The sequence below is a fragment of the Macaca thibetana genome, chromosome X (genome assembly GCF_024542745.1).
Source record: "Macaca thibetana thibetana isolate TM-01 chromosome X, ASM2454274v1, whole genome shotgun sequence".
Taxonomy (NCBI): Eukaryota; Metazoa; Chordata; class Mammalia; order Primates; family Cercopithecidae; genus Macaca; species Macaca thibetana.
In genome coordinates this window covers 148925158-148951192 of record NC_065598.1, presented here as the reverse complement: position 1 = coordinate 148951192, position 26035 = coordinate 148925158, and the positions used below count along the sequence as shown (strand labels likewise).

General features: G+C 50.7%; 4 protein-coding genes across 6 annotated transcripts in view; 2 read left to right on the top strand and 2 right to left on the bottom strand.

Annotated features, from left to right (window-relative positions):
- TEX28 (testis expressed 28) overlaps positions 1-11541 on the top strand; it is a 24455-nt gene extending 12914 nt beyond the window's left edge. For both annotated transcript variants that reach the window (XM_050775480.1, XM_050775479.1), the window contains exons 4-5: positions 10270-10405; positions 11021-11541. In XM_050775480.1, the coding sequence (XP_050631437.1) occupies positions 10270-10405; positions 11021-11377 (493 nt within the window). In that variant the 3' untranslated portion in view covers positions 11378-11541. The remainder of the gene's footprint in view (positions 1-10269; positions 10406-11020) is intronic.
- LOC126945506 (emerin-like) overlaps positions 1-26035 on the bottom strand; it is a 365730-nt gene that overhangs the window by 94979 nt on the left and 244716 nt on the right. The window lies entirely within an intron of this gene.
- The window catches only part of MECP2 (methyl-CpG binding protein 2), a 208665-nt gene that overhangs the window by 61959 nt on the left and 120671 nt on the right, over positions 1-26035 (top strand). The gene's annotated exons all lie outside the window — the stretch shown is intronic.
- Positions 10987-26035, bottom strand: LOC126945481 (long-wave-sensitive opsin 1). Its single transcript, XM_050775482.1, has 6 exons — positions 25842-26035; positions 20491-20787; positions 17627-17795; positions 15990-16155; positions 14206-14445; positions 10987-11929 (listed from the first exon to the last, which is right to left on the bottom strand). Exons 1-6 carry the CDS (start codon positions 25996-25998, stop codon positions 11819-11821), a joined length of 1140 nt encoding a protein of 379 aa, XP_050631439.1. The 5' UTR covers positions 25999-26035; the 3' UTR covers positions 10987-11818.

Here is a 26035-nt window from a genome sequence, read left to right as displayed (position 1 = left end):
TCTTTGTTCTTTGTTGGATGAGTAAAATGGTCCCAGGAGAAAACCCGACGGTGAGGAGGACATTGCTTCTTTTTTTTTTCTTTTTTATGAGATGGAGTCTCACTCTGTCCCCCAGGCTGGAGTGCAGTGGTGTGATCTCGGCCCACTGCAATCTCTGCCTCCCTGGTTCAAGCGATTCTCCTGCCTCAGCCTCCCGAGTAGCTGGGATTACAGGCGCCCCCCAGCACGCCTGGCTACTTTTTTGTATTTTTTAGTAGAGATGGGATTTCGCCATGTTGACCAGGCTGGTCTCGAACTCCTGACCTCAAGTGATCCACTCGCCTCGGCCTCCCAAAGTGCTGGGGTTAGAGGCGTGAGCCACCACACCTGGCTGGAGGACATTGCTTCTTACCCCATTTCTAGTTCCCTAGACCTGCCTTGGCATCACCTCATTGAAGGCTCCACTTGGTGACAAGGAACTGGCTTATTTGGAAACAGGGTCGTTGCGGACGTGATGAGTTAGATTTGGATGAGGTCATTCTGCAGAAGGGCAGGTCCTAATGCAACGTGACCTGTGTCCTGAAAGAAAGGGGAGACGGAGACACGGACACACCCAGAGGGAGAACGCCATGTGGAGACAGAGGCCGAGGCTGATCTGCCGTGGCAGAAGCCAAGGAAGCCTGCAGATGGGCAGCAGAGCAGAAGCTGGGACAGAGGCCCCGAGTGGAGGCGCCTTCTCAGTCCTCAGCAGGAGCCCAATTCCGCCTGCGCCTTCCTCTCGGACTGCTGGACCCCCAGCCAGGAGAGAGGCCGTCTCTGCTGGGAAAGCCACTCAAAGTTTGTAACGCTTTGTGACGGTAGCCACAGGAAACTCCCACACTCAGCTTGTCCTTTAGGCTCTGCTCTGATGTCCTCTCCTCAAAGGGACTTCCCAGGCTACCACGTTCAAATGGCCTCTTCTTTTATTCTTTTGGAGGTGGGGTTTTTTGAAGTAAAGTTTTTTTGTTTTTGTTTTTTTTTTTGACGGAGTTTTGCTCTTGTTGCCTAGACTGGAGTGCAATGGCACGATCTTGGCTCACTGCAACCTCCGCCTCCTGAGTTCAAGCGATTCTCCTGCGTCAGCCTCCCGAGTAGCTGGGATTATAGGCATGCACCACCACGCCTGGCTAATTTTGTATTTTTAGTAGAGATGGGGTTTCTCCATGTTGGTCACGCTGGTCTCGAACTCCCAACCTCAGGTGATCCACCCGCCTCAGCCTCCCAAAGTGCTGGGATGACAGGCATGAGCCACCGCGCCTGGCCTTTTTGAGGTAAATTTTATACAGTGAAATTGCATTTAAGTTTAGGCATACAGTTTAACGAGTTTTGACAAAGGTTTACACCTGGCCAACTAAAATCCCAATAAAGAGCTTTGCCACCACCCCAGACAGTACCCTCACGCCCTCTTCCAGTGAACACCCATCTCCCATAATCAGCCACTGTTCTGGTTTCTGTCACTCTAGCTTGGTCTCCTCTTGAACCTCATGTAAGTGGAATCGCACGGCGCGCAGTGCTTTGCGTCTGGCTGCTTTCGCTCCGTGGAATTGTTTTGAGATCCACCCAAGCTGTGTGAGTAGCTCATGGCTTCGTATTGCTTGGCAGCATTCCATTGCATGGAGACACCGCAGGTTGCTTATGCCCCGGTCCGCTGCCAGTTGGGCGAGTGAATAAAGCTGCTATGAACGTTCTCGTACAAGTCTTTCTGTGAACATATGCTTTCATATATGGAATTGCTCGATGACGGGGAAGTGTTATGTGTCTTAGTCCCACTTTCTGGTGCTGTAACAGAGTACCGCAGGCTGGGTAGTTTATAAAGAAAGGAAGTTCAATGTCAAGGCGCTGGCAGCTGGTGAGGACCTTTGTACTGCATCATCCTGTGGCAGAAGGCAGAAGGGCAAGAGGGCGTGAGAAAGCGAGCGGGGGCCAAACTTTCACGATAACAATATTAATATTAATCCCCTCTTACCAGTCCCACCCCTTAACACCATCACATGGCCATTAAATTTCAACATGAGTTTTGGGGGTGACATGCACACCATAGCAGTATGCTTAACTTTTTAAGAAAGAGGAAGGCCAGGCGCGGTGGCTCACGCTTGTAATCTCAGCACTTTGGGAGGCCGAGGTGGGTGGATCACCTGAGGTCGGGAGTTGGAGACCAGCCTGACCAACATGGAGAAACCCCGTCTCTACTAAAAATACAAAATTAGCCGGGCGTGGTGGCACATGCCCGTAATCCCAGCTACTCGGGAGGCTGATGCAGGAGAATCGCTTGAACTCAGGAGGCGGAGGTTGCAGTGAGCCGAGATCGTGCCATTGCGCTCCAGCCTGGGCAACGAGTGAAACTCCATCTCAAAAAAAAAAACAAAAAAACAAAAACACACACAAAAGCCACCAGAGGAACGGTTTTCCGACATGGTTATACCATTTTACAGTCCCGCTAGGAGTGTGTAAGAGTTCCAGTTGCCAACGTTTGGAAAGATCAGTCTTTTAAATTTCAGCCTCTTAAGTTCAGCCACAACTTGGTGAAATTAGACTCCAAAATTTCATCACCCTAGCCCATGTTCTCTCAACCTTGGCACTGTCGACATTTTGGACCAAATGATTCTCTGTTGTGCGGGGCTGTCCCATATATTCTAGGATGATGAGCAGCATCCCTGGTCTCCAATTACTTGATGCCAGTGGTGCGGTGAATTAATTTGCTGATGGTGCCGTGACAAATTGCCCCCAACTTCACGGCTTAAAATAATAGAAAGTTACTCTCTCACTGTCTTGGAGGCTAGAAGGCTGAAATCAGTTTCACTGGGCTGAAATCAGGCGAGGACACACTCTCATTGAAGGCTCTAGGGGACAAACTGATCTTTGCCTCTTCCAGTTTCTGGTGGCTGCCAAATTCCTTAATTTTGTGGCCACATCATTCCAGTCCTGAAGGCCAGCATCTTCAAACCTGTGTTCTGTCTTCACATGACATTCTCCTCTGTGCGTGTCTAATGTCCTTTTGCCTCTCTCTCATACATGTGATTGCATTTAGGGCCCACCAGGATAATCTGGGATAATCTTTGCATCTCAATACCCTTAAACTCACCACTTCTGGAAAGCCCCCTTTTTTGGTCATAGAAGGTAACATTCACAGTTTCCAAGGATTATGACATAGATATCTTTTGCGGGGGCGGGTGGGTGTTTTTCTTTTTTAGACAGAGTCTTGCTCTGTCATCCAGGCTGGAGTGCAGTGGCACGATCTTGGCTCCCTGCAACCTCCACCTCCTGGGTTCAGGCAATTCTCCTGCCTCAGCTTCCCAAGTAGCTGGGACTACAAGCACGTGCCACCACACCCAACTAATATTTTATATTTTTAATAGAGATGGGATTTCACCATGTTGCCCAGGCTGGTCTTGAACTCCTGAGCTCAGGCAGTCTGCCCACCTCAGCCTCGCAAAGTGCTGGAGTTACAGATGTGAGCCACCGTGCCCAGCCCAGGGGGGCAATTTTAGCCTACCATGCCCCACCTATTTGTAACAACCAGAAATGTCTCTCCAGAGACTGCCAAATGTCCCTTGGAGCGGAGGGGAGCAAATTGCCCCTGGTTGAGAACCACTCTCCTAGCCCATGAAACTAGTGGGTGTGACCCTGTCTCTGATGATTAATAGTGCTGAACCCCTTTTCATGTGCTTATCAGCCAACAAGTCTTTGGCTTGTTTTCAACTTGGATTGTTTTTTCATTGTTGAGTTGTCAGAGCTCTTTGTATACTCTGGACTAACCTTTGTCACTCCCCTACTTTTTCCTTTCTCGCACCACCCACCCGCCAAACTGCTCTCCCTTGTGTAGGTATTCATTTGTGTTGTATTGTTCTCGTCAAAATATCAGCACATTCAGGTTGGCCAGTGTGTCCGAGTGACTGCCCAAAGACATGTTGACACATGATGGCTGTTCTGTGAGTACCTGTTTCATGGATCAATCTGGGTGCTTCTTTTCCTCCCTTCCTGAAGGGACCCAGCTCGCCCTCTGGGCTGCTTTCCTCCTCCACGTATGCCAGAACTCTATCTGCTGTGTCTTGGGAACATCAGGGCAGGGTCAGGAGGGCTGATTCTGGATTTAGGCCTGACCCAGCCTCCTCTGTGCCGGGTATTTCCTGAATTACCTTGGACAAGGTGCTTCAAGTTTGCAATCCTCAGTTTCCATATCTGTAACATGGAGGTAATAATGATCCCACTATTGTCGGAACTGTTGTGAGTATTAATTAATACTTGTGTGTAAGCCCCAAGTAGATGCTGATGGAACTGAATTTACAATTCCTTTCTGCTTCCTATCTACAAACTAAGTCCTTGAAAGATTGTAAAGAAAAATTGGGCCAGATGTAGTGGCTTGTGACTGCAATCCCAGTGCTTTGGGAGGTCGAGGCAGGAGGATTGCTTGAGCCCAGGAGTTTGAGACCAGCTTGGGTAACAAAGTGAGACCATATCTCTGCAAAAAAATTTAAAAGTATTAACCGGACTTGGTGGCACATGCCTGTAGTCCCTGCTACTTGGGAGGCTGAGACAGGAGGTTCGCTTGAGCCTGAGAGTTTTATGTTGCAGTGAGGTATGATTGTGCCACAGTACTCCAGCCTGGGTGATAGAGGACAGAGTGAGACCTTATCTCAATTAAAAAAAAAAAAGGAAAGAAAGAAAAAAGTTGTTAATGGCTTTTTCTTTTTTCTTTTTCTTTCTTTTTTTTTTTTGGTTTTTTTTTGAGATGGTGTCTTACTCTGTTGCCCAGGCTGGAGGGAGTGCAGTGACTCCATCTCAGCTCACTGCAACCTCTGCGTCCCGGATTCAAGTGGTTCTCCTGTCTCAGCCTCTTGAGTAGCTGAGATTACAGCATGCACCACCATGCCCAGCTAATTTTTGGGTTTTTTAGTAGAGACAGGGTTTCATCATGTTGGCCAGGCTGGTCTCCAACTCCTAATCTCAAATGATCCACCCGCCTTGGCCTCCCAAAGTGCTGTGATTACAGGCGTGAGCCACCACTCCCTGGCCAATGACTCTTGATAAATTCATCAATGGAGCACCCTAGGTTGATGAGCTCAGGGATTTGGCCAAGATCTCGACCTGACCCTGCCTTCCTCTTCTTTCCCTGAGTCAATGCCTCCTGGGCTTGTCATTCCTGCTGCCCTCTCCTCTCCACAGCATTACAATGCCCCACTACCCCTTACTCTGGTTGTCTGTCATTTTCTAGCAGCTTGTCTAGGACCGTCTCCACACATCTGATGGTCTTGTCCATCTCTCATTCATAAGTTGCTGGTAGAGGTTCAGAGATAAGAAGCTGCTCAAGTCAGAAAGCAGATTGGTGGTTGCCAGGGACTGCGGTGATGGGAATGGGGAGTGACTGCTAAATGGTATTTTTTCGAGGGGGTGATGAATGTCTTGGAATTTTTTTTTTTTTTTTTTTTTTTTTTTTGAGACGGAGTCTCGCTCTGTTGCCAGGCTGCGGTGCAGTGGCGTGATCTCGGGTCACTGCAACCTCTGCCTCCCAGGTTCAAGCGATTCTCCTGCCTCAGCCTCCCGAGTAGCTGGGACTACAGGCGTGCACCACCATGCCCAGCTAATTTTTGTATTTTCAGTAGAGACGGGGTTTCACCATGTTGGCCAGGATGGTCTTGATCTCTTGACCCCATGATCCACCCACCTCGGCCTCTCAAAGTGCTGGGATCACAGGCGTGACTGCAGCCGGCCAATGTCTTGGAACTATTAATAGCCGTGGTGGTTGCACACCACCACATGTGCTAAATGCCACTGAATTGTTCACCTTAAAATCATTCATTTTATGTTACATGAAATTTACCTCAATAAAAATTGAATAAAATGAAGCTGCTCAGGTGCCGAGTAGGCAAAAGTTTCACTCTTGCTTTGTATTTCTGGCTGTATCCACAAGTGGGCAGTTGTGAAATTTTCTTATAGCCTCCTGCCATATTGAAAATGCCCTGAAGTGAATATGCCAGGTCTCCATGCTTTTTTTTCCCTTCTGGACACCAGGTCCTTGCGGGCATCCAGACCCTAGCTCCTCTGTCCCAAGAATGTTCTGGTATGTTTTGCTTTCAGACAAGGCTTGGAGATAACAGGCTATGGTTACTAGAGGCTTCACTGTTGCTCTGTGACCTCTCAGCCCCAGGGATCCAGTCTCGGGCTGACTTTCCTCAAGGTATCTGCTTAGGCCTTTGTTGCAGGCTCAGGTCGTGTTAACTTGAAGGCACAAGAACTTCCATTTTTTCCCCGACTTCTCCTCCACGTCAGAGCATCCTGCATCTTTGGATCTCTGAGGAGGTCTGACCTAAGGTCTGAGCTGCTCTCTGAACTGGCTCCTCTCATCCCTGTTGTGTTGAAGCAAAGCACAGACATTACATCAGTTCATCTGTAAATATTTCAGTGTGAACCTGAAATATGGATCATTTTGTTAATGTAGCCTAAATACCATACCAAAAATGTCTTAAAACAAGTCCACAATGTTAAATATGCAGTCACTGTCACCTGATTGCCTCACACATGCCATCATTCGTTTTTATTTCTGAAGGATTTTTTTTTTTTTTTGTGGGATGTAGTCTCACCCTGTCACCCAGATTGGAGTGCAATGGTGAGATCTCGGCTCACTGCAACTTCTGCCTCCCGGGTTCAAGCGATTCCCCTGCCTCAGCCTCCCGAGTAGCTGCGATTACAGGCATGTGCCACCACGGCCGGCTAATTTTTGTATTTTTAGTAGAGACGGGGTTTCACCATGTTGGCCAGGTCTTGAACTCCTGACCTCGTGATCCGCCCGCCTCGGCCTCCCAAAGTGCTGGGATTCCAGGCGTGAGCCACCACGCCCGGCCCTGAAGGATGTTTTTTGCCGGACATAGAATTCTAAGTTGGCACTTAATTTTTGGAAATAATAAGCATTTTGAACAAATCATTCCCTTCTGACTTCCATGGTTTCTGTTGAAAAGGCAGCTGCCTGTCTTCTTGTTGCTCCTCGGATCACAGTTTTGTTTTCCTCAGGCTCCTTTTAAGATCTTTTCTTTTTCATTGTTGTTTAGTGGTTTTGCTATTATGATGTTTGGTGTGATTTTCTTTCTCGTGTTTTGTGCCGCTGACTCTCCCCTTGGTGTGATTTTCTGTGCATTCATCCTGCTTAGGGTTCGCATTGCTACTGGGGTTTATGGCTTGATGTCTTTTGTCAGTTTTGGAAATTTTCAGCCATTGTATCTTCAAATGTTGATTCTGCCCTAGTCTCTCATTTCTCCCCTTCTAAGGCCCCAGTTACATGTATGTTCGACCTTTCTACTGTATCCCTACATCCTCTGGGTTCCTGTGTGAGCCGTCCTGGTAATTTTCCTTCCACTTTGGCTTCTGTTTTGTTGGCTCTTCCCGCAGCTCCCTAGGGCCCCTTGCTTTGGCACATTTGCTCAGAGCGAGCTCATCCATCCTGGCCACATGCGTCGATTGCCCCTGGGCTATTGACCCCTCCTACAGCTGTTTCTCCATCTCAGACTTTTCCTCCAAGTTGCGGGCCATGATTAGGTTCTAGCTCAATTTGCCAAAAGCAAATTCTCAGAAATGATCAAGAATATACTCTTTCTGGCTGGGCCCAATGGCTCACGCCTGTAATCCCAGCACTTTGGGAGGCCGAGGCAGGCGGGTCACCAGAGGTCAGGAGTTGGAGACCAGCCTGGCCAACATGGTGAAACCCTGTCTCTATTAAAAATACAAAAATTAGCCGGGCATGATGGTGCATGCCTGTAGTCCCAGCTACTCAGGAGGCCGAGGCAGGAAAATCACTTGAACCCGGGAGGCGGAGGTTGCAGTAAGCCAAGATTGTGCCACTGCACTCCAGCCTGGGCAAACAGAAGGAGATCCGTCTGAAAACATAAAAATAAAAATACACTAGTTTGAAAAAATAAATAAATAAAGTTTACAACACTTTTTGTTGGAGAGGGTGGTCTTAACACCTTTGGTCTGTCTTGAGGGTGTCTGGGTTGACTGGTCATTGTTTTGTCTTCATAAGAGCATTCTCCAGAGTTGTCCATTTGCCTCTGTGACTGTAGGAGTTGGAGAGAGAGGGGTCCTTGACCAAGGAAGAGAAGGGAGCGTGGCTGCCAGAGGGCCAGGAGATGGGGGCCAGAGAGAAGGGGAGACTGAGAGAATATCCTTATGAAAATATTGTTTATTAACATCTGAATAGGCTATTCAGGAATGCATTCAAAAATATCTTCATGTGTCTTTATCTACACATTGATGAAGATTGACTTCATATTCCTGAGGACACTTAAAATCTTGAATGTTCTCGCAGCTAGATCATTCATGTAAATGGAAAGACAGTAATGAGGAATCTATTTTCGGGGTGACCATCCTGCCGACCCACTCCCCCTCTCTGTGAGCAGTAGCCTAGTCCATGTTGTCCACTGACTCTCTTCTTAACGGGGACCTGGGGCAGAGGCAAATGAAACATTCCTTGAAATGCTGCGAGGAACCGGCTTTTGACAAATTGGCTTTCAACAAATGAGCTGTCAGCTTATTCAGTGCCCAGGGGATTTCTCCGTGTGGGTGTTGGTCAAGTCCTTGGAGCGGGACCAAATAGAAGTCGTCACCGTTTTCCCCGTCACTGTCAGCACCACCGTTTAGACCTCCTGCACCTGAGGCCTGCCGCCACCCTCCTGGGCCTCCTGGGGCGGCAGCCCTGCCAGTCTATGGGTTCCATCGCTCTCCGGTGCCTTCTCTCTTCTGCGTAAGCGGTGGTGCCAGAGCCCCCTCACTGGCCCCCTGGCCTCTGTCCTTCTGGCCTGTTCTTTGTGGTGCCAAAAGAGGAACTTTGAAGGAGTTTTTAAATTATGAAGTATTTCAAGCACAGGGAAAATGTACAGGATAACATAATTAACAGCCCCAGCTTTCTGAAATCTTAACATTTGCCATGTTCACTTCAAATCTTACTTTTTTTTAGGAAATAAAACTTGAAAATATTCAGTTGAAGTCCTCATTACCCCTTTCCAGCACCATCTTCCTTCCTTGGTATTCTGGCCTCGCTATACCGGCCTCGCCATTCTCATTTGGGTGCTTATCTTTTCCATGCATGGTTTTATACTTTTACTACTTATATAATTATATACACAACAGGTAGTGATTGTTTTCTTTTAGAGATGGGGTCTCACTCTGCTGCCCAGGCTGGAGTGCGGTGGCGTGATGGCAGCTCACTGCAGCCTCGAACTCCTGGGCTCAAGAGATCCTCCTGCCTCAGCCTCCAGAGTAGCTGAGACTACAGGCACGTGCCACCACACCCAGATAATTAAAAAATTTTTTTTGTAGGGACAGGGTCTCACTGTGTTGCCCAGGCTGGTCTTGAATTCCTCCTGGCCTCAAACAATCCTCTTGCCTTGGCCTCCCAAAGCGCTGGGATTGCAACTGTGAACCGCTGTAACTGGCCTGCTTGTGTTTTTTTAACAGCTCTATTGAGATATAGTTTACATAGTATAAAATGCACCATTTTAACTACATTTCAATGGTTTTTAGTAAATTTACTGAGTTGTGCAACTATTGCCATGATTCACTTTTTTCTTTTTGTTTAAATAACAGCTCTATTGAGATATAATTCACATCCCATAAAATTCACCAATTTAAAGTGTACAATTCACTGGTTTTTAGTATATTCACAGAGTTGTTCAACCATCACCACTATCTAATTCCAGAGTATTTTTATCAGCCCCAAAGCAACCCTGTACTCATTAGCAGCCGCTGCCTATCCCCCACCCCCAGCCCCTGGCACCCACTAATCTGCTTTCTGTCTCTATGGATTTGCCTATTCTGGACATTTCGTAATTAGTGGAATCGTACTGAAATCTGTGGTCTTTTGTGACTTTTCAATCCTTATAGTCACCATGTTTCTATAGAGTAACTGCAGGCTAAACTTCGTACTCCACACTGGTCCTAGGGGATTTGCGGAATTGACGAGCACCCACGGATAGTTCACACTGTCATTTCTACAACTTCTAGTCTATGGCTATTCTTGTAAAGCTGTTACAAAAGAGTAACTACATATAAAATATATATGAATGTTGGTGTGCGTGTGGCTGGTGTGTGTTTGGGGTGTTCCCAGGCAGACCTGGAGCGGGAGGCAGTCTTTTCCTAGAGCCTGGGGAGGGAGGAGGAAGGCAGAAGCTGAACCCGAATCTGGTCTAGGTCAGGACCGCTCGCTGTTGGCATGAACTCTGGGTGAAGTACTGAAGGAATCTTACTTTCTCTTTTGCTCCCAAGACAAGCGTTGATGGAAGAACGGGTGAATGATCGCCTGCAGGGACACCTGAATGAGATTTACAACCTCAAACACAATCTGGCCTGCAGCGAAGAGAGAATGGCCTATCTATCCTATGAGAGAGCCAAGGAAATATGGGTGAGAACCTCCTGGGGGAGCCTTGTGAGAAGACTGGAGAGATGAGCGAATCCATTCTGATACCCCCAAACCAAAGCAAGGCACTCGAGCTGCCCCCTCCTGAGTGTTCAATGGCCACATACACATTTGTTTCAGAGCTAGCAGCATCTGACCTTTACACGCACGCTCCGCTTCCCACCATCTGGCTTAGCTGCTTTTGCCACTCTGGTGCTGCAGTGCTCACCCGTGAGCCTCTGACTCAGGAGATCTGGGGTGGAGCTGCTTCTGCTGCGGCTGCGGGTGTAGGGAGCACCCTCTCAGAACCCCTCCTTAGACCTGGCTTCCCTCTCCTCACTGTTCCATTTCCATAGCGCCCACCCCCGTCCCTGGGTAGTTGTGTCTTGACCAGGTCCTCAGCTTCGGGAGACAGTGGATGGGGGAGTGCGGCTGGGTCAGATGAAGCTTTCCCAGTTGTTGGAGAGCCTGCGCCCTCCCCTCTGCCCTGGATGTGCTCTAGGCTCTCTGCCTGCCTCCTCGAATAGCCACCCCACAGTGCTTGCTGCTCACCCCTAGGAACTCAATAAACGACCACAGTTGCGTGCTGACTTCTGGTGCGTGCATTTTCGTCTCCTGCAGGAGATCATGGAGACCTTCAAGAGCCGAATATCCAAGCTGGAGATGCTACAGCAAGTCACCCGACTGGAGGCAGCAGAGCACCTCCAAAGCCGTCCTCCGAAGATGTTGTTCAAGTTCGTGAGTCTGCTCTTCTCACTGGCAACCGTCCTCTTGGTCTTTATCTCCACCTTGTGTGCCTGCCCCTCATCACTGATCACCTCACGCCTGTGCACTTGCACCACCCTGATGCTGATTGGGCTTGGGGTACTGGCCTGGCAGAGGCGGCACGCCATCCCTGCCACAGACTGGCCAGAATGGGTCTCCTCCAGGTGTAGACTGTACTCCAAGAACTCTGGGCCTCCAGCACATGGACCTTAAGGGGCCAGGAGGGCCACCTGCCTTAGCTTGCTAGCTCCCTCCCTCCTCCTGGGTGTCGAGGGCATCCAGCAAGCCCTCCCCAGACAGCCCCTCCACAGCTCTTGCTTGCCAATTATGTAACCACCAGCCTGGCGAAATGGATATAGACGCCCACTTGCCTTACACTTCCTTTTTGTCAGGATCCTTTCACGCCATCGATAGACATGAGGCTCGGGAAAGATGAAAGTCTATGAAGCACTCTCTCCTCTTTATCCCCCTTGCACCCTCTCGAGACCCAGTGCCTGCACACGCAGAGGCTCAGGTGGTCCCAAACTGCAGTGAAAGCCTCTGTGACTTTGTTGGTTTTGGCAAAGATAAATTACATTTATTTCACAGGGATGGAGGAGGGGGAAGGGAGAGGTGGCCAAAGCCCTGGTGGGCGGGATGGGTAGGAGGCAGATCTCATGCAGGCGACACCGAGGACACAGATGAGACCTCCGTTTTGGAGGCGCTGGAGAGTTCAGAGCCGTCGTCAACCTTCTTCCCAAAAAGCTGCAAGATGCAGTTTCGAAACTGGAAGGACAGAAAGTGTTATTGAGCAGAGCAGGAAAGGGTGGAGCCCTGTGCTGAACGTACGTGCCCGAGCCTTCCATTCACCCATTCCAAACGCCATGGGGGATGGAGGAAGGCTTGGGTTATTTCTCCCTCACACACCGGGATGTCATCCGACTTAGCAGTTGATGGTGACTACACTGGGTTGAAGTGTGTTCCCCAAAAGATGTGTTCAGGTTAAGACGAGGTCACACTGGAGCCGGGTGGGCCCTAATCCAGTGACTGGTGTCCTCATAAGAAAAGGAATGCTTAGACACGGACATGCAGACAGAGGGAAGATGGCCACGTGAAGATGAAGGCAGAGACTGGGGCGACACACCTTGGAGTCAAGGAGTGCCAAGGACTGCCGGCAGCCCTGCAGCTGCTTCTCCCTCTCGGCCTCCATGGGAAACCTTTCCATTTGCCAACACCCTGATTTCAGACTCATGATTTCCAGAACCGTGAGAGAATCCATTTCTGTGGTTTGAAGCCACCGAGTTTGTGGTAGTTTGTGACGGCAGCCGCAGGGCAGTCATCCACAGTGACAGCTAAGGGGCAGTGGTGACCTGTCCCCAGACTGTCTGGTGAGCGGCTCAGAGAAATGTTAATGAAAAGGCATGTGGTTGTCATGTTTTTTCCAGTCCATGGATCTGGGGCAAGGTGAGGCCTAGGTAATGACAATCTAGCCCCTACCTCATCTCTCCAGGCAAGAGTCTTCCGGTACCAGGAGGAGGTCTGTCTTTGCTGCTTCACCCCAAAGAGATCTGGGCCATATGAATGTCTCAAATCATGTCCTGTGTCATCACTGAAGTAACCGCAATGCTTTGAGGACCCAGACCAAAGGCATTTTCTAATTATTTCAGGCCTACTCTTGACTAGCTCTACCTCCCTCTATCATCAAAACTCTCAAAATTAAAAAATATAATGGTTGAAATTAATAACATAAGACATGGGATGAACAGCAGAATCAGCTCAGCTGAAGAGCTGGGAGATAGGGTTGAGGAATCCATCCAGCAGCTGCTGCTTGAGCACCCGCTGTGTGCCAGACTCTGTCCTGAGCATAATTTCCTGTCTTCTTGGAACTGCGTTCCAGAAAATTCTCTCAGAATGTGTCAGGACAGGATAATTATGTGGAAAGGGTGAAAGCAGAGTTGGGGGCCTGGTGAGGTCCAGAAGTGCCAACATCTGTCTAGGAGGGGGAGTTCTGGAAGGGAGAATGGAAATAATCCAGTAAAGATAGTACTTGGCAAGATGGTTTAGGATCCCAGAAACCTAGAAAAGATCCTCATGAAAGTCAGGAAACGGGGGTCAGGGATAGAACTACACTCTGGGCATCAGTGTGCTACAGCGAGTTCCCGGAAATCCACTGCAGGCCTGGTCCTACTTACTGTTTAAAAGTTACCAGAGAGAATGAACCCTTAATGAACTCTGCAGACTTGGCTTGTGTGAGTCAAAGCCGAGCCAAAGGGGCTGGAGCCGTTGAGTGGCTCTAAGATGGAGGAGCAAGGAAGAGCCGAGTGGAAGGGATGGACTGGGCCTGGTGAAATGGGAGGCCCCTGCGCACCTTTCTGGCCACCATCGAGTCACATCACAGCTGCGCTTTAATGAAGCTTGTAACCTACAGGAGGTAGGGGGATTTAGGTGTGTGAGCAGCTTGCTGCTGAGGCCCAGTATGTCAGCTAAGGAGGCTGCCTCTGGGCAGGACCACAGCACTTCCCCACTGAACTAACCCACGAACTCGTGAAAGCTCTTGAACTCTTGGTCAGTGTAGCCAAGAAGGGCCGACTTTTGTTCTTATAGGAAGACAAATTCCAGAGGTTATGGTTTGAAAATGGAGAGATGAGGGTTGAGAAGGGTTGAGTCTGAACAGAAGAGGGGCACATGTAGGGTGGATATACCTAGGGCTCACCAACTCCTAGAGCGTCTGAACGCCAGGGGAGCCCCTGAAGCTCGGCAGCCATAGTTCTAGGGCCACCGGAAAGGAAGAGCACATGGCACACAGACGCTTTGGGAAATGCCACCCTCAGGCTGAGACTATAAAGGATTCCAGAGGGCGCACCTAAGCCTTCTGCTAAGGGCCAGCTGGAGCTCTGACTGGGGCTGGGTCACATGCTGAGCCTTTCCCGGTCATTTCCTTGGGGGATCCCCCAGATGCTCCACGGGCTTCTCATCAGAGACATGATTCCAGGTGGGGCCATCACTCTGTCCTTCTAGGCCACACAGTATTTTGAGTGGGATCTGCTGATGGCGTTGCTTACCTGCCGGTTCATAAAGACATAGATAATGGGGTTGTAGATAGTGGCACTTTTGGCAAAGTAGGCTGGCAGGGCAGCCATCAGAGGGTGGAAGGCGTAGCCAGGGTTGGCAGCAGCAAAGCATGCGAAGAAGGTGTAGGGTCCCCAGCAGACGCAGTATGCGAAGATCATCACCATCACCATGCGCGTCACTTCCTTCTCTGCCTTCTGGGTGGATTCAGACTCTTTCTGCTGCTTTGCCACCTGAGGGAGACAGGGACAGTGAGTCGGGGGTTGGGGGGCAGCAAGAGGCAGGTGCCCCAGGCATAGGGAGATGTGGGAAGGAGGAGAGGAGCCCAGCAGCCAGCTTCCAGCCCTGAGTCGTGCATAGCCGGTCCCAGGCAGACATGGCGGCCTCAGGCTGGCCCTGGGGGAGTTCTAGAATTGGAGGTGGCACGTAGCTAGGCCTGGCCTAAGACAACCTCAGAGCTGGATCTAACAAGCTCCTTTGCTTCACCTGATCCCTTAACAGACTGTCCTGTCCTGCGCTCAGGCCTGAGCATGGAGGCCGCACCTGATCACTGGGCGTGGAGAATGAAGGAGCTAACAAGATGGAGATGGCGGGGGAGGCGAAAGCCGTGGCTGGTGGGGTGCCCAGTGAGAGTTTCAGAGCAATGCATACACATCCCTCAGGCTTCCTAGGCCAGGTTGGCCACTCTGTGGGCTAAATCCTGCCCTGGACTCATTGTGGCTGAGGGCAGCTGTGGTGGGGTGACTCCTTCATGCCTGGGAGGAAGGAGACGAATGACCTCCAGGCAGAGGCACTGTGGGGGAGGCCACAAAGGCCAGCAACCAGCTGCCAGAGATGAGGGACTGATGGCAGGCAGATGAGTGGGGATGAGAGAGGGACTGTGAGGGCTGGAATGCGGGGACGGCCAAGATAACAGGGCTAGGGTCACATTCTGGAGCTGGGGCTCCACCATCCCAGACTAATACAGCCTAAGCTATGGTTGGGTACGTGTGGGAGGCTTCAGCCCAAGGTGGTGGGGTGAGAGGGCCTTTCACAGGCTCACAGACTCCTCTAGGGAGAGCTCAGCAGGCATGCCCATCCAATTGTGGGCACAGGTAGCTTCATATAGGAAAGCCACCACCCTGAAAGGGCTCCCACTGCTAACAGAAAGAACCAGCCTTGCTCTCCTCGCTTGCCTGATGTCCCGCAGGGGCTCCCGGTGGTAACCTAGTCTAGGGGTAGGGGGTGATGGCTGTGGACAGGATCAGCTTCCCAAGGCAGAGGGCCAGATATGGAGGGTGGAGAGTGGGTCGGGGGTCAAATGGCACACTCGGGTCCACTCCTTGGTCGGCTCCACAGCCTATGAAAGGGACAAGGGTACTCCGGTGGCAGCCTCATAAAAACATGCCTTGATTTGCAGGTGTCATTTGCTGATGTGGCTGCTCCACTCTACTCTGTGGGAAAGGCAGCCTTTCCACCCCGGGGAGAACTGTCCGGGGTCAGGGAAAGGCACACCTCTATTCCCTTAGCGGACTCCTCCAGGGAGGGAGTGGCAGTGCTTTCCCGTCTCACAGACCTGAGGACAACGGGGCTGGGGCTGAACCTGCAGGCAGTGGTACAGCCCCAAAGGAATCGCCTGATTCTCATCGCTGGATCTTAATATTTTCTTATAGGGGTAGAATCCTCTTCTCTAATGATTTTTGAAAAAAATAGTTTAGGAGTCTCAGTGGACTGATTTGGGGGCAGAGACACTTAGGGGCAGGAGGGGGGTGAGGCCAGGAGGAGTCGGGGGGCTTACCGCTCGGATGGCCAGCCACACTTGGAGGTAGCAGAGCACGATGATAGCCAGTGGAATGATGCAGCAGGTGACCATGAGGACAATCATGTAAGACTGCACCCCGGGGTACGAGCTGCCACTGAACACATCTGGGCCGCATGAAGTCTTTAGGCCATGGGGCCAGTACCTGGAGAGAAGGGCCAGCAGCCAGTCCTGATGCAGGGGGCAGTGACCCAGGACCCCCAGCTCAGGCATGGTGCTGACTCGGATGGAGTTTGTTTTTTTAAATTGAGGTGAAATTCACTTTGCATGAAATTTCCCGATTTGAAGTGATCGATTCTGTGACAGTCACCACCTCTGCTTCCAGAACATTTGCATCAACCCAAAACAAAACCGTTGGGTAGGATTTTGGTAAATCCTTGTCCATTTTTAGATGTCATGCCTTTCCTGTTTTTAAAATTCTGGTAAAATGTACATAACATAAAATGTACCATTATAGGCCAGGCACAATGGCTCACGCATATAATCCCAGCATATTGGGAGGCAGAGGTAGGAGGATTGCTTGAGCCCAGGAGTTCAAGACTAGCCTGGAACACGCAGTGAGATCTTGTCTCTACAAAAAATAAAAAAATTAGCCGGGTAAAGTGGTGCACCTGTAGTCCCAGCTCATCAGGAGGCTGAGGTGGGAGGATCAGTTGAGCCCAGGAGGTCGAGGGTGCAGTGAGCCATAATTACACCACTGCACTGTGCCAGCCTGGGTGACAGAGTGAGACCCTGTCTAAAAAAATAAATAAATAAAAGTACCATTATGACCTTTGGTACATTCACGATGCTGTGCAAACATCTCCACTATCTGCTTCCAGAACATTTTCATCTACCCAATCACTCCCCCTTTTTACAAACGGAGTGTGAGGTTCCATCTTGCCCTGACCTTCTGAGAACACCCGTGAAGAGCTGAGTCTTTTATCTGAGGTCAGCTAGGCCATGACTGAAATAAAAGGCCCTGCTCACTGGGTGGCCTGAAGGATTAAATGAGACAACCCGCGGGAGAGCCTCCATCAGGGTCAGCTCGCCACACATGTTTGATAACAGGCAACTGTGTGGGGCACGGCGGCATGAGGAGGGTGGGAGACAGAGACAGGCTTTCACAAGGTTTGTTTCCCAGAATGATGGAACGTTCCCAAAAAAAGAACATTCCCTCTCCAAACACCACGAGAACTTATTCACGGGCTTGTTGATAAAACAGTGAAATGCTGTCCATCCAGTCCCTCCCAATCAAACATTTGAGCCACTTGCTTGGCCTGGCCAGGACATGTGCTCTGCAGGCCCAGGTGGATCTATGACCCAAGCAGCCTCTGAAAGGTGGGGGGCGGGGTGGGGCAGCATGTGCAAGAAAGAGACCTGGAATGCAAACACACTGTCTGTTCACTGACAGCTGTGTTGATGGCCCGAGCTCTGTGTGCTCCTGTGACCCGATCGTGCTTGGGACAAATATGTTTCCAGAGGTTCGGGGACCACAGATCCATTTCTATGTTGCAGCCACATTCATACATTGATAGACGTTGCATGCTCAGAGGTGCCCAGAGAAAGGAAGTGATTTGCCTTAAGGTCACAGAGTCTGACCCTGCCCACTCCATCTTGCGCCCTTGCACCCTTACCTGCTCCAACCAAAGATGGGCGGGGCCGTCCACACAGCAGACCAGATCCAGGAGAAGGCAATGCCCACGATGGCGAGCTTGGCATCAAATCTCACGTTGCCAAAGGGCTTGCAGACCACCAGCCACCTCTCCCAGGAAATGATGGCCAGGGACCAGAGACCTGTGATCCCTACAGGGAGAGCAGACAGATGAGGGCTTTGTGCCGAAGCAAAGGTGGAACAGCCTTCAATGTCACTGCTCCCTTCCCCGACCAGCCGAAAGCTTTCAAAATCAGGAGGTGTCCTCCCACCCAGCTGTAAAACCTAAGTCTCCAAAGAGTGTTTTCAGGTCCGGGGTGAGCAGGCCCCTGGGTCAGCTTGTTTCTCTAACTCCTGCTTTCCACTTCCTTCCCCATGTCATTCAGCCTCTCCTCCCGCCTTGCTTCCCCACTGACCCCAGCGCCTTACTCTCTGCTCCTCTGTTCTCCTCCTCTCCTCCCCCTTTCTTTCTTTCCTCTTAAACCTCTGTTGCTCTCCCTCTGGAGCAGGAGCTTAGAGCTCCCAGTTTGGCCAGCGGGTTTCTTGCCAACCCAGTCTTAGAATCTCGAATCTGGGAACAGAACTCAGGGAGCTCTGTCCTCAACCTCCACACATCCAGCACCAAAAGGGAAGCCAGAGCCACAGACACAGTGGCCAGTGCCTGTTCACCCACAGGAGCCCTGTTACCACTTCTCGCCCTCTTGGCCACCAGCCCTTCCTCTAATGACAGAACTCTTGATGGCCACGTCCAGAGCAGCATAGCCACACTGAGCTGTTGTTGTCCCAGCCAAGAGCAAGGAATCAGGCCCTGTGTAGACCCCTGTGTTCCTCCTTCCGGTACACACCCATGTTCCTTTAGGCGTTTGTAAAGGCCTTAGATTCTCCCCGGCTCCCTCTCTGCAGTAGGTGGAGACAGTTTCCCACTGTCCTGCTTAGACCCCAAACGTCTGCACACACAATTCAGGGCTCCACGGACTGAGGTGGAAAAAAACGACATCTTTCTCTCCATCAACCTCGAACAGACACTGGGCATTTCCTTCCATTATGAACGTGGCAGTATTAGCAGTACCCGTGACTCGGTCAGCGAGAGAGGTCACAGATGTTTTTCTGTCAATTCATAGAGGTGGCAGACAGTTTGAGCATCACTTATGTTCATCACTACTCTGAAATAACAGTGGTTGTCAGGCGGGATCCTGTTATTTAATACTTTAGTACTGAGTGGTGTCACTAATACGTTTAATACATGCTTTTATTTTTATTTACTTTTTGAGACAGAATCTCACTCTGTTGCCCAGGCTGAGTGCAGTGCTGCCATCACAGTTCACTGAAGTCTTGACCTCCAGAGCTCAAGTGATCCTCCCACCTCAGCCTCCTGAGTAGTCCTGGGACTACCGGTGTGCCACCACGCCCAGCTGTTTTTATTTGTTGTAGGGAAGAGGTCTCACTATGTTGCCCAGGATGGTCTCAAATTCCTGGAGGCAAGCAGTCCTCCTACCTCAGCCTCCCAAAGTGCTGGGATTACAGGCATGAGCCTGGCCAATAAATGCTTTTAAAGAAAGACTGTGCTACTGATGAATGTTTAATACTTCGATAACTGTTTTTCAATATAATTTGCTGCCTTTGTAATCCTGGGGGTCTCATTTTATGCGTTTGCAAAAATTCCTCTGAGATGGGGTCCATAGGCTTCCCAGATGGCCAAGGTCATCCGTGGACCAAAACTGGTGGGGAAGTGCTGGCTGCTTGGCACCTGACTGACCCAGGAACAGACCATGAGCAGAGGCAAGGGTGAGCGGGAGACCCTGGCAGAAACAGAGATAGACGTGGGCGGAGATGCAGGGGGGCACTCAGGAAGGGTCGTGTGACCACCGAGGCCATGCCTGCTGCAGAGACCACTCAGATCTGTGGATGGACCTTCTCTGCCTGACCTTCCCTTGGCTCCCCTTCTAGACTGTCAGGGTAGTGCCGGGACTTGGACAAACGCCCTCTCTGGTCTGGGCCATTGTGGGTACAATTCAAGGCAGTTAACAGGGAGTGGGGAGGCTGCTAAGAGAGATGAGGGGAGGCAAGAGCAGGAGCTGCTCCTGTTGGATGTGGGGTCTCCTCCTCCTGAAATAAAGTTCCAGCTGCTGGGTGTGACCTCGGAGGCCTCCAAGACCTGGGCCTGGCCACCTTGTGTCTGGCAGCCACGGCTGCTTGGTGGTACTCTGCCCACTGGAACCACCAACTGCTCTCACCTGCTCCTCCACCACCTGCCCCAGGCCCTTTCTTGTCTGAGAGGACTGATGACAGTACTGTGTGGTCGCCGTCTGGGTATAGGGCCCCCTCCTTAGCACAGAGCCTGGCACACTGGTACCTCTCGGCCACTGTCTGCTGACCTGAGCGGAATCATGGCCCACAGATATATTAGTGATGGGGATGGGGAGAGGATCTGGGAATTGTGTCTCCTCCAGGAAAAGCAGATGCCGGTGAGCTGAAATGGCAGGCATCCCTAATTGCAGGGGAGTTCTGTCCAGAGTGCCCAGAGTCCCCACTCCCCTACTGTTCTGGAGTTGTCTAGCTCTATATCTGTCTCCTCCCACACCAACCCCATAGCTCCGAACTGGCTGTTCCCGGGCAGAGCCTGACTCAAGAGTAGGAACTCAGGGTATGTTGGACTGAAGGGAGCTGAATTTAATGTGACTGTCCAGATAGAAACCTCCAGAACCCTTCATTATATGGATGTGAGGCACAGATGTGGAGGGAGATAGACCCACAGGAGAAGCTGGGCCCAGCTCATCATGAGGTGGTCGGAGGGACTTGCAGAGTGAATGAATGGTTTCTGCTGAGCTTGGGCCCCGACTGGCTTACCACACAGGGAGACGGTGAAGCCTTCCAGGACACACATAGGGTGGCCCAGCACGAAGTAGCCAGAGACCTGGTTCACAACACTGATAGTGCTGGCGATGACGGTCTCTGCTAGATCAGCAACTGCCAGGTTCACCAGGATCCAGTTCAGCGGGTGGCGCAACTTCTTGAACTTCATGGTGGCAGCCAGCACAAGCCCATTTGTGAAGACGGATGCGGTGACCACAAAGATCATCCAGACACTGGTGAGGTGGTACACCCATCTGGGAGCGATGTGGTAGTTGGGGCCTTCAAAGGGGCCTGGGGGCAGGAGGCAGAGGAGAGAGAGGAGCTGGGCGGCAGCCCCGCCTGTCTATACCAATGCCGATCTCACCTCTCCCTGCCCCATCAAGGCCTCCCCTCCCCCTCCCGCCCTCCTGCCTTTGCAATTGGCTCTTTCCCTCCAGCTTTGCCCATCCTCAGACCGACAGCCTTCCCTCCATCCTGTCGCTCAAGCCAGAGACCATCGCCTGCTGGTCACCGGCACTGGCACCTTGAACTTAACGGAACTCCTCATCATCTCCCCAAACTGATTCCCTGCTCCCAGTGTGCAGTCACCCCGCTTCCCTGCTCCCCTCTTCCCTTCGCCTCAGCTCTACCTCCTACCTCCCAGAGTCCTCTGCCCTTCCATAGACAGACGCTTTCCTCGTGTAAAGCCAAGCTCAGATGCATTTGCCTTCCAGAAGCCTTTCCAGATTCCCCAACTAGTGGTAACTCACCCCCTTGAGGGGAAGACCACTACCCACCTCTGTCACCTTCTGTCACATATAGGAGTTACTGTTCATGATGATCTGAATGTGCGTGTCCCCCATAAATTCCTGTGTTGAAATCCCAACCCCCAAGGTGATGGTATTAGGAGGTGGGGCCTTTGGCAGGTCATTCAGTTCATGTGTGCAGAGCGAGTGGGGCCCTCATGAATGGGATTAGTGCCCTTATAAAAGAGTCCCTAGAAGCTGGGCATGGTGGCTCACGCCTGTAACCCCAGCCACTCAGCAGGTCAACGTGGGAGGATCACTTGAGCCTTTGGGAACAGTTCAAATTAGCTGGGAATGGTGGCTCATGCCTGTAATCCCAGCACTTTGGGAGGCTGAGGCAGGAGTGTCTCTTGAGCCCAGGAATTCAAATCCAACCAGGGCAACATGGCAGCATCTCATATTAAAAAAAATTTTTTTTAATTAAAACTTTTTAATTTTTTAAAAGAGTCCCTAGAGCGCTTTCTAGCTCTCTTTTTACCCTGTGAGGATACAACAAATTGTTGGCAATCTGCGGCCAGGAAGAGGTTCCTTGCCAGAGCCCACCACGCTGGCACCCTGACTTCCAGCCTCCAGAGCTGTGAGAAATAAATTTGTCATTTAAAAGCCACCCAATCTATGGTAATTTCTCTTTTATTCTTTTCTTTTTTTTTTTGGTTTTGTTTTTTGTTTTATGAGACAAAGTCTTGCTCTGTCGCCCAGGCTCGAGTGCAGTGGTGTGATCTTGGTTCACTGCAACCTCTGTCTCCCGGGTTCCAGTGATTCTCCTGCCTCAGGCCCTCAGGTATCTGGGACTACCAGGTGTGCATTACCGCAATGGCTAATTTTTTTATTTCTGTAGAGATGGGGTCTGGCTATGTTGCCTAGGCTGGTCTCGAACTCCTGACTTCAAGTGACCCGCCCACCTCGGCCTCCCAAGTAGCTGGGACTACAAATGCATTACTTCTCCTTTTTATTTGTAGGAGTTTGCTAGGGCTCTACACCTTTTTTGTTGGAAGGACCTTTGTCGTAACATTGTTTTTGGCAGATTACTTGAAGGGATTGCAAGCCACAGATCTGCTGCCATATAAGGCCTCATGGAGAGTCCCAAGATTTATCAAGAGATTCTTTAGTTGTGTGTTAGAAAAGTCCAACTCAAGCTAGCCTAAGAAAAATGGGGATTTCCTGGCTCCGGCCAGGAGAGACGGATAAATCTCACCCCTAGCACAGCTGGATCCCACAAGGCCCCTGCTGCCCTCTGTGCACGGGCCCCATTTGTTCCTAACACAAGGAGCTTCCAGAAACCCACTGACAATGTCTGCAATTCTGATACCTGGCACTGGCTCCCCAGGAACCCTCAGTATGAGCAGTAGGGACAGACCATTGACAATTGAAGGCCTTCGTGGTGTCAGTCTCCATGCAGAAGGAAGCAGAGGGGAGCAATGGGGTTGCTGATGGACCTAAGAACAGAGAACCCCCAAACTGTCGGCAGCTCTTCCCTGGGAAGTACTTCGGGTGAACTGGGGAAGAGCAGCTGAGACTGGGAGGGTTTGGGACGCTCTGGCCTGTAGGCAAGTGCAAGGGGCTGGAGCAATCTAGGTGCTGTGACCTCTCAAAACAAGGCAGCCAGTTCTCTTCCCTGGCAACCCTTGCGGTCCAAATTGGGCAGTGCAGGGACAAGGGGGCAAAGGAGAGAACAGGTCCCAGCAGCAGTGGGGGAGAGAACAGGTCCCAGCAGCAGTGGGGGAGGGGACAGGAGCTGCCACCAGTGCAACTAGAGCTGGTGTAATGGCCTGCCTCGCCCTTGTGAAAGTTCTGGAACTGATTTCATGAAGCAACGAGCAAGAGAATCAAAGTCAACTCCCAGGCAAAGTGATTCGAGGAAATACAGGGAGAGAGGGAAGGCAGCAGCAGGGGGAGAAGGGGACGCAGTGGCGCAGAGAAGCCAGACTTCTTCAAGTACACCTTCTTTTCTAGATTTTAATTTGAAACTTTTAGCTGTTTTATTACATAATTATAAAACAAAATTTAAGTGGCTGGGGTCGGTGGCTCACATCTGTAATCCCAGCACTTTGGGAAGCTGAGGTGGGCGGATGACTTGAGGTCAGCAGTTTGAGACCAGCCTGGCCAACATGGTAAAACCCTGTCTCTACTGAAAATAAAAAAATTAGCTGGACGTGGTGGCGGGCACCTGTAGTCCCAGCTCCTTGGGAGGCTGAGGCAGGAGAATCGCTTGAACCCCGGAGGCAGAGGTTGCAGTGAGCTGACATCACGCCACTGCACTCCAGCCTGGGCGACACAGTGAGAGTGTCTTGAAAAAATAAAATAAAATAAAATAAAAATTTAAATTGAAAGACCAATCTCTGAAAATCAGCAACAAAAGAAATGAAACTAAATGCATATCCACTGAGTGGCCTATCACTTAGAGAGGGACTGTTCTAAGGGACTTGAAACACACTGGTTTACTACACTACCTAGTGGCATATACCCTCAGGGGAAGAAGACCTGTGAAGATGTGAAAGTTTTGGTCACCAATAGGTGAAGACAGGGTAAGGTGTCCAAATGCCATCATTTTCCATCCACACTGCAGTGGTTTAATTGGTATGGGCGTTGAGTTTCACTAGCCACCAACACCCCTGAAAAGAGACACTCTCCTTGCCAAAACACACCAACAAATCCAACCTGCCTCTGGTCAGACCCTCAGATCAACTGCCAATTTACAGAAAAATCATAATGAACAACGTCAGAGGAGCCTGTCAGGCTACGTCATGAACGACTTGCTTTCTTCCAGAAATAAATTGCAGGGAGATAGAGCGGGAACCTCTAGATTCAAAGATAGTCAAAAGGCTTATCAATCAATCTGAATGTGTGGACCTCAATTGAGCCCTGGTTCAAGCAAACTGAAAATACGTATGACATTTTTTGAACACTATTAGGTATTTGAAGCTATTCAGGAAATATTGTTACACTCGTCAGTGTGATGATGACTTGTGGTTATGTATTGAGAAGATCCCTTTTCTCCTAGAGTAACATAGTAAAGATTTACAGAGGGAAGGGTGTGAGGTCTTGGATTTGCTTCCAAGAATCAGGAAGAAAGGGTAGTGGAGGGGTTACAGATGAAATGAGATGAAACTGTGGAAGTTGAGTGATGGGTACCGGGGTTCATTACACTCTATTACACTCTTCCTTCTACTTTAGTAGATGCTTGAAGTTTTGTGAAAAAAAAAAACAACAAAAAACAAAAAACCCACCCGGACATTTGAAAAGAGTGCATTGAAGCATCATGCATTGATGAAGTCTGGGGGCATCTAGGAAGAGACTGTTGCATTGCCACCAAGGAAAATTCTGGGCACAGTCATGTTGAGGTCAACTGCAAGATCCTCAGCCGGTTTGGTCTGGGCACTCTGTCACTAATTGGCACTCGGTCCTGGCCACCCCACAGTGGGATATTTATTGCCAACCAAGGAGCTGGCGTGGTTTCTGGAAACCACAGCCCCATAGCCTGCATGATGTTCTTTTTTTTGAGACGGAGTCTCGCTCTGTCACCAGGTTGGAGTGCAGTGGCACGATCTTGGCTCACCACAACCTCCGCCTCCTGGGTTCAACGATTCTCCTGCCTCAGCCTCCCGAGTAGCTGAGACTACAGGCGTGTGCCACGAAGCCCAGCTAATTTTTGTAATTTTAGTAGAGATGGCGTTTCACTATGTTGGCCAGGATGGTCTCTATCTCTTGACCTCAAGAGCCGCCCGCCTGGGCCTCTCAAAGTGCTGGGATTACAGGCATGAGCCACCGCGCCCTGCCTTCACGATGTTCTTGAAGGCACCAAAGGAATTTGGTTTGGAGGAGGGGCCAGGGGAGAGGGCCAGGAGTAGGGAGGTCACTGGCGTCCTCAGCTTCTTTGAGGGCCTGCGTGCAGCTTTTGGATTGGGCAACTGCCAATGGCAGAACTCAGGCTGCCCTGATGAGAGCTTTCAGCTTTCTATTGTGCCTGAGCCCTCTCTCCCAGGACTGCTCCAAAGGGAAAGGTGGCCCTGGGCGCCAATCTAGCCTCTTCCCCCAGAGGTGTGCAGCCAAAAGCTGTGTGGCCCCATCATAGAGTTCAACAAAATGACTGCTACAATCTCTGCCGACCCCGAAGTTCTAGAAGTTTCTTGCCCTCTGCTGCCGTCTTCCCCACCCTCCCGCCTCCCTTGGGTGTGTCAGTATGTTGCCTCCTTTTGGCTTCAAATGTAAAGACAGACCCGACTCTTCCCCAGGAAGCTGAGGGACTCTGTGGAATGAGAGGTTACTTGCTAGCAGTGAACACACTCATCTACGGGCCAGAAAGAAACAGCACATAAATTCTTCCCCAGCCATGGATTCTCAAAGAGGCTGGGAAGCCTGTGTGGCTTGCGAATGCATATTCGATATTATGGTGTCCTTCTAGATTCGGAGAGGACCCCTGGATTCATGTCGTCTGAAAAGCTATGGGAGAAAGCCTCTGCTGGTGGGGATGTGCAGAAGAGAGATTCCCTTGGGCGGGGCAGGTGGGTGGTCGGTGGCCCCCAGTGCAGCCACCCAGCCTCCACGGGCCTGCTGGCTCACCTCTGGTGGAGTTGCTGTTGGTGTAGGTGAAGATGCTGGACTGGGTGCTGTCCTCATAGCTGTCCTGCGGATGGCGGCCTGCGAGCCTTTGGAGGCTCCACTGCTGGGCCATGGCTATGGAAAGCCCTGTCCCCGACGGCAGCCAGCCCTGGCGCATCACCTGAGGGTCACGGCGCTTTATACTGGCCTGTGGG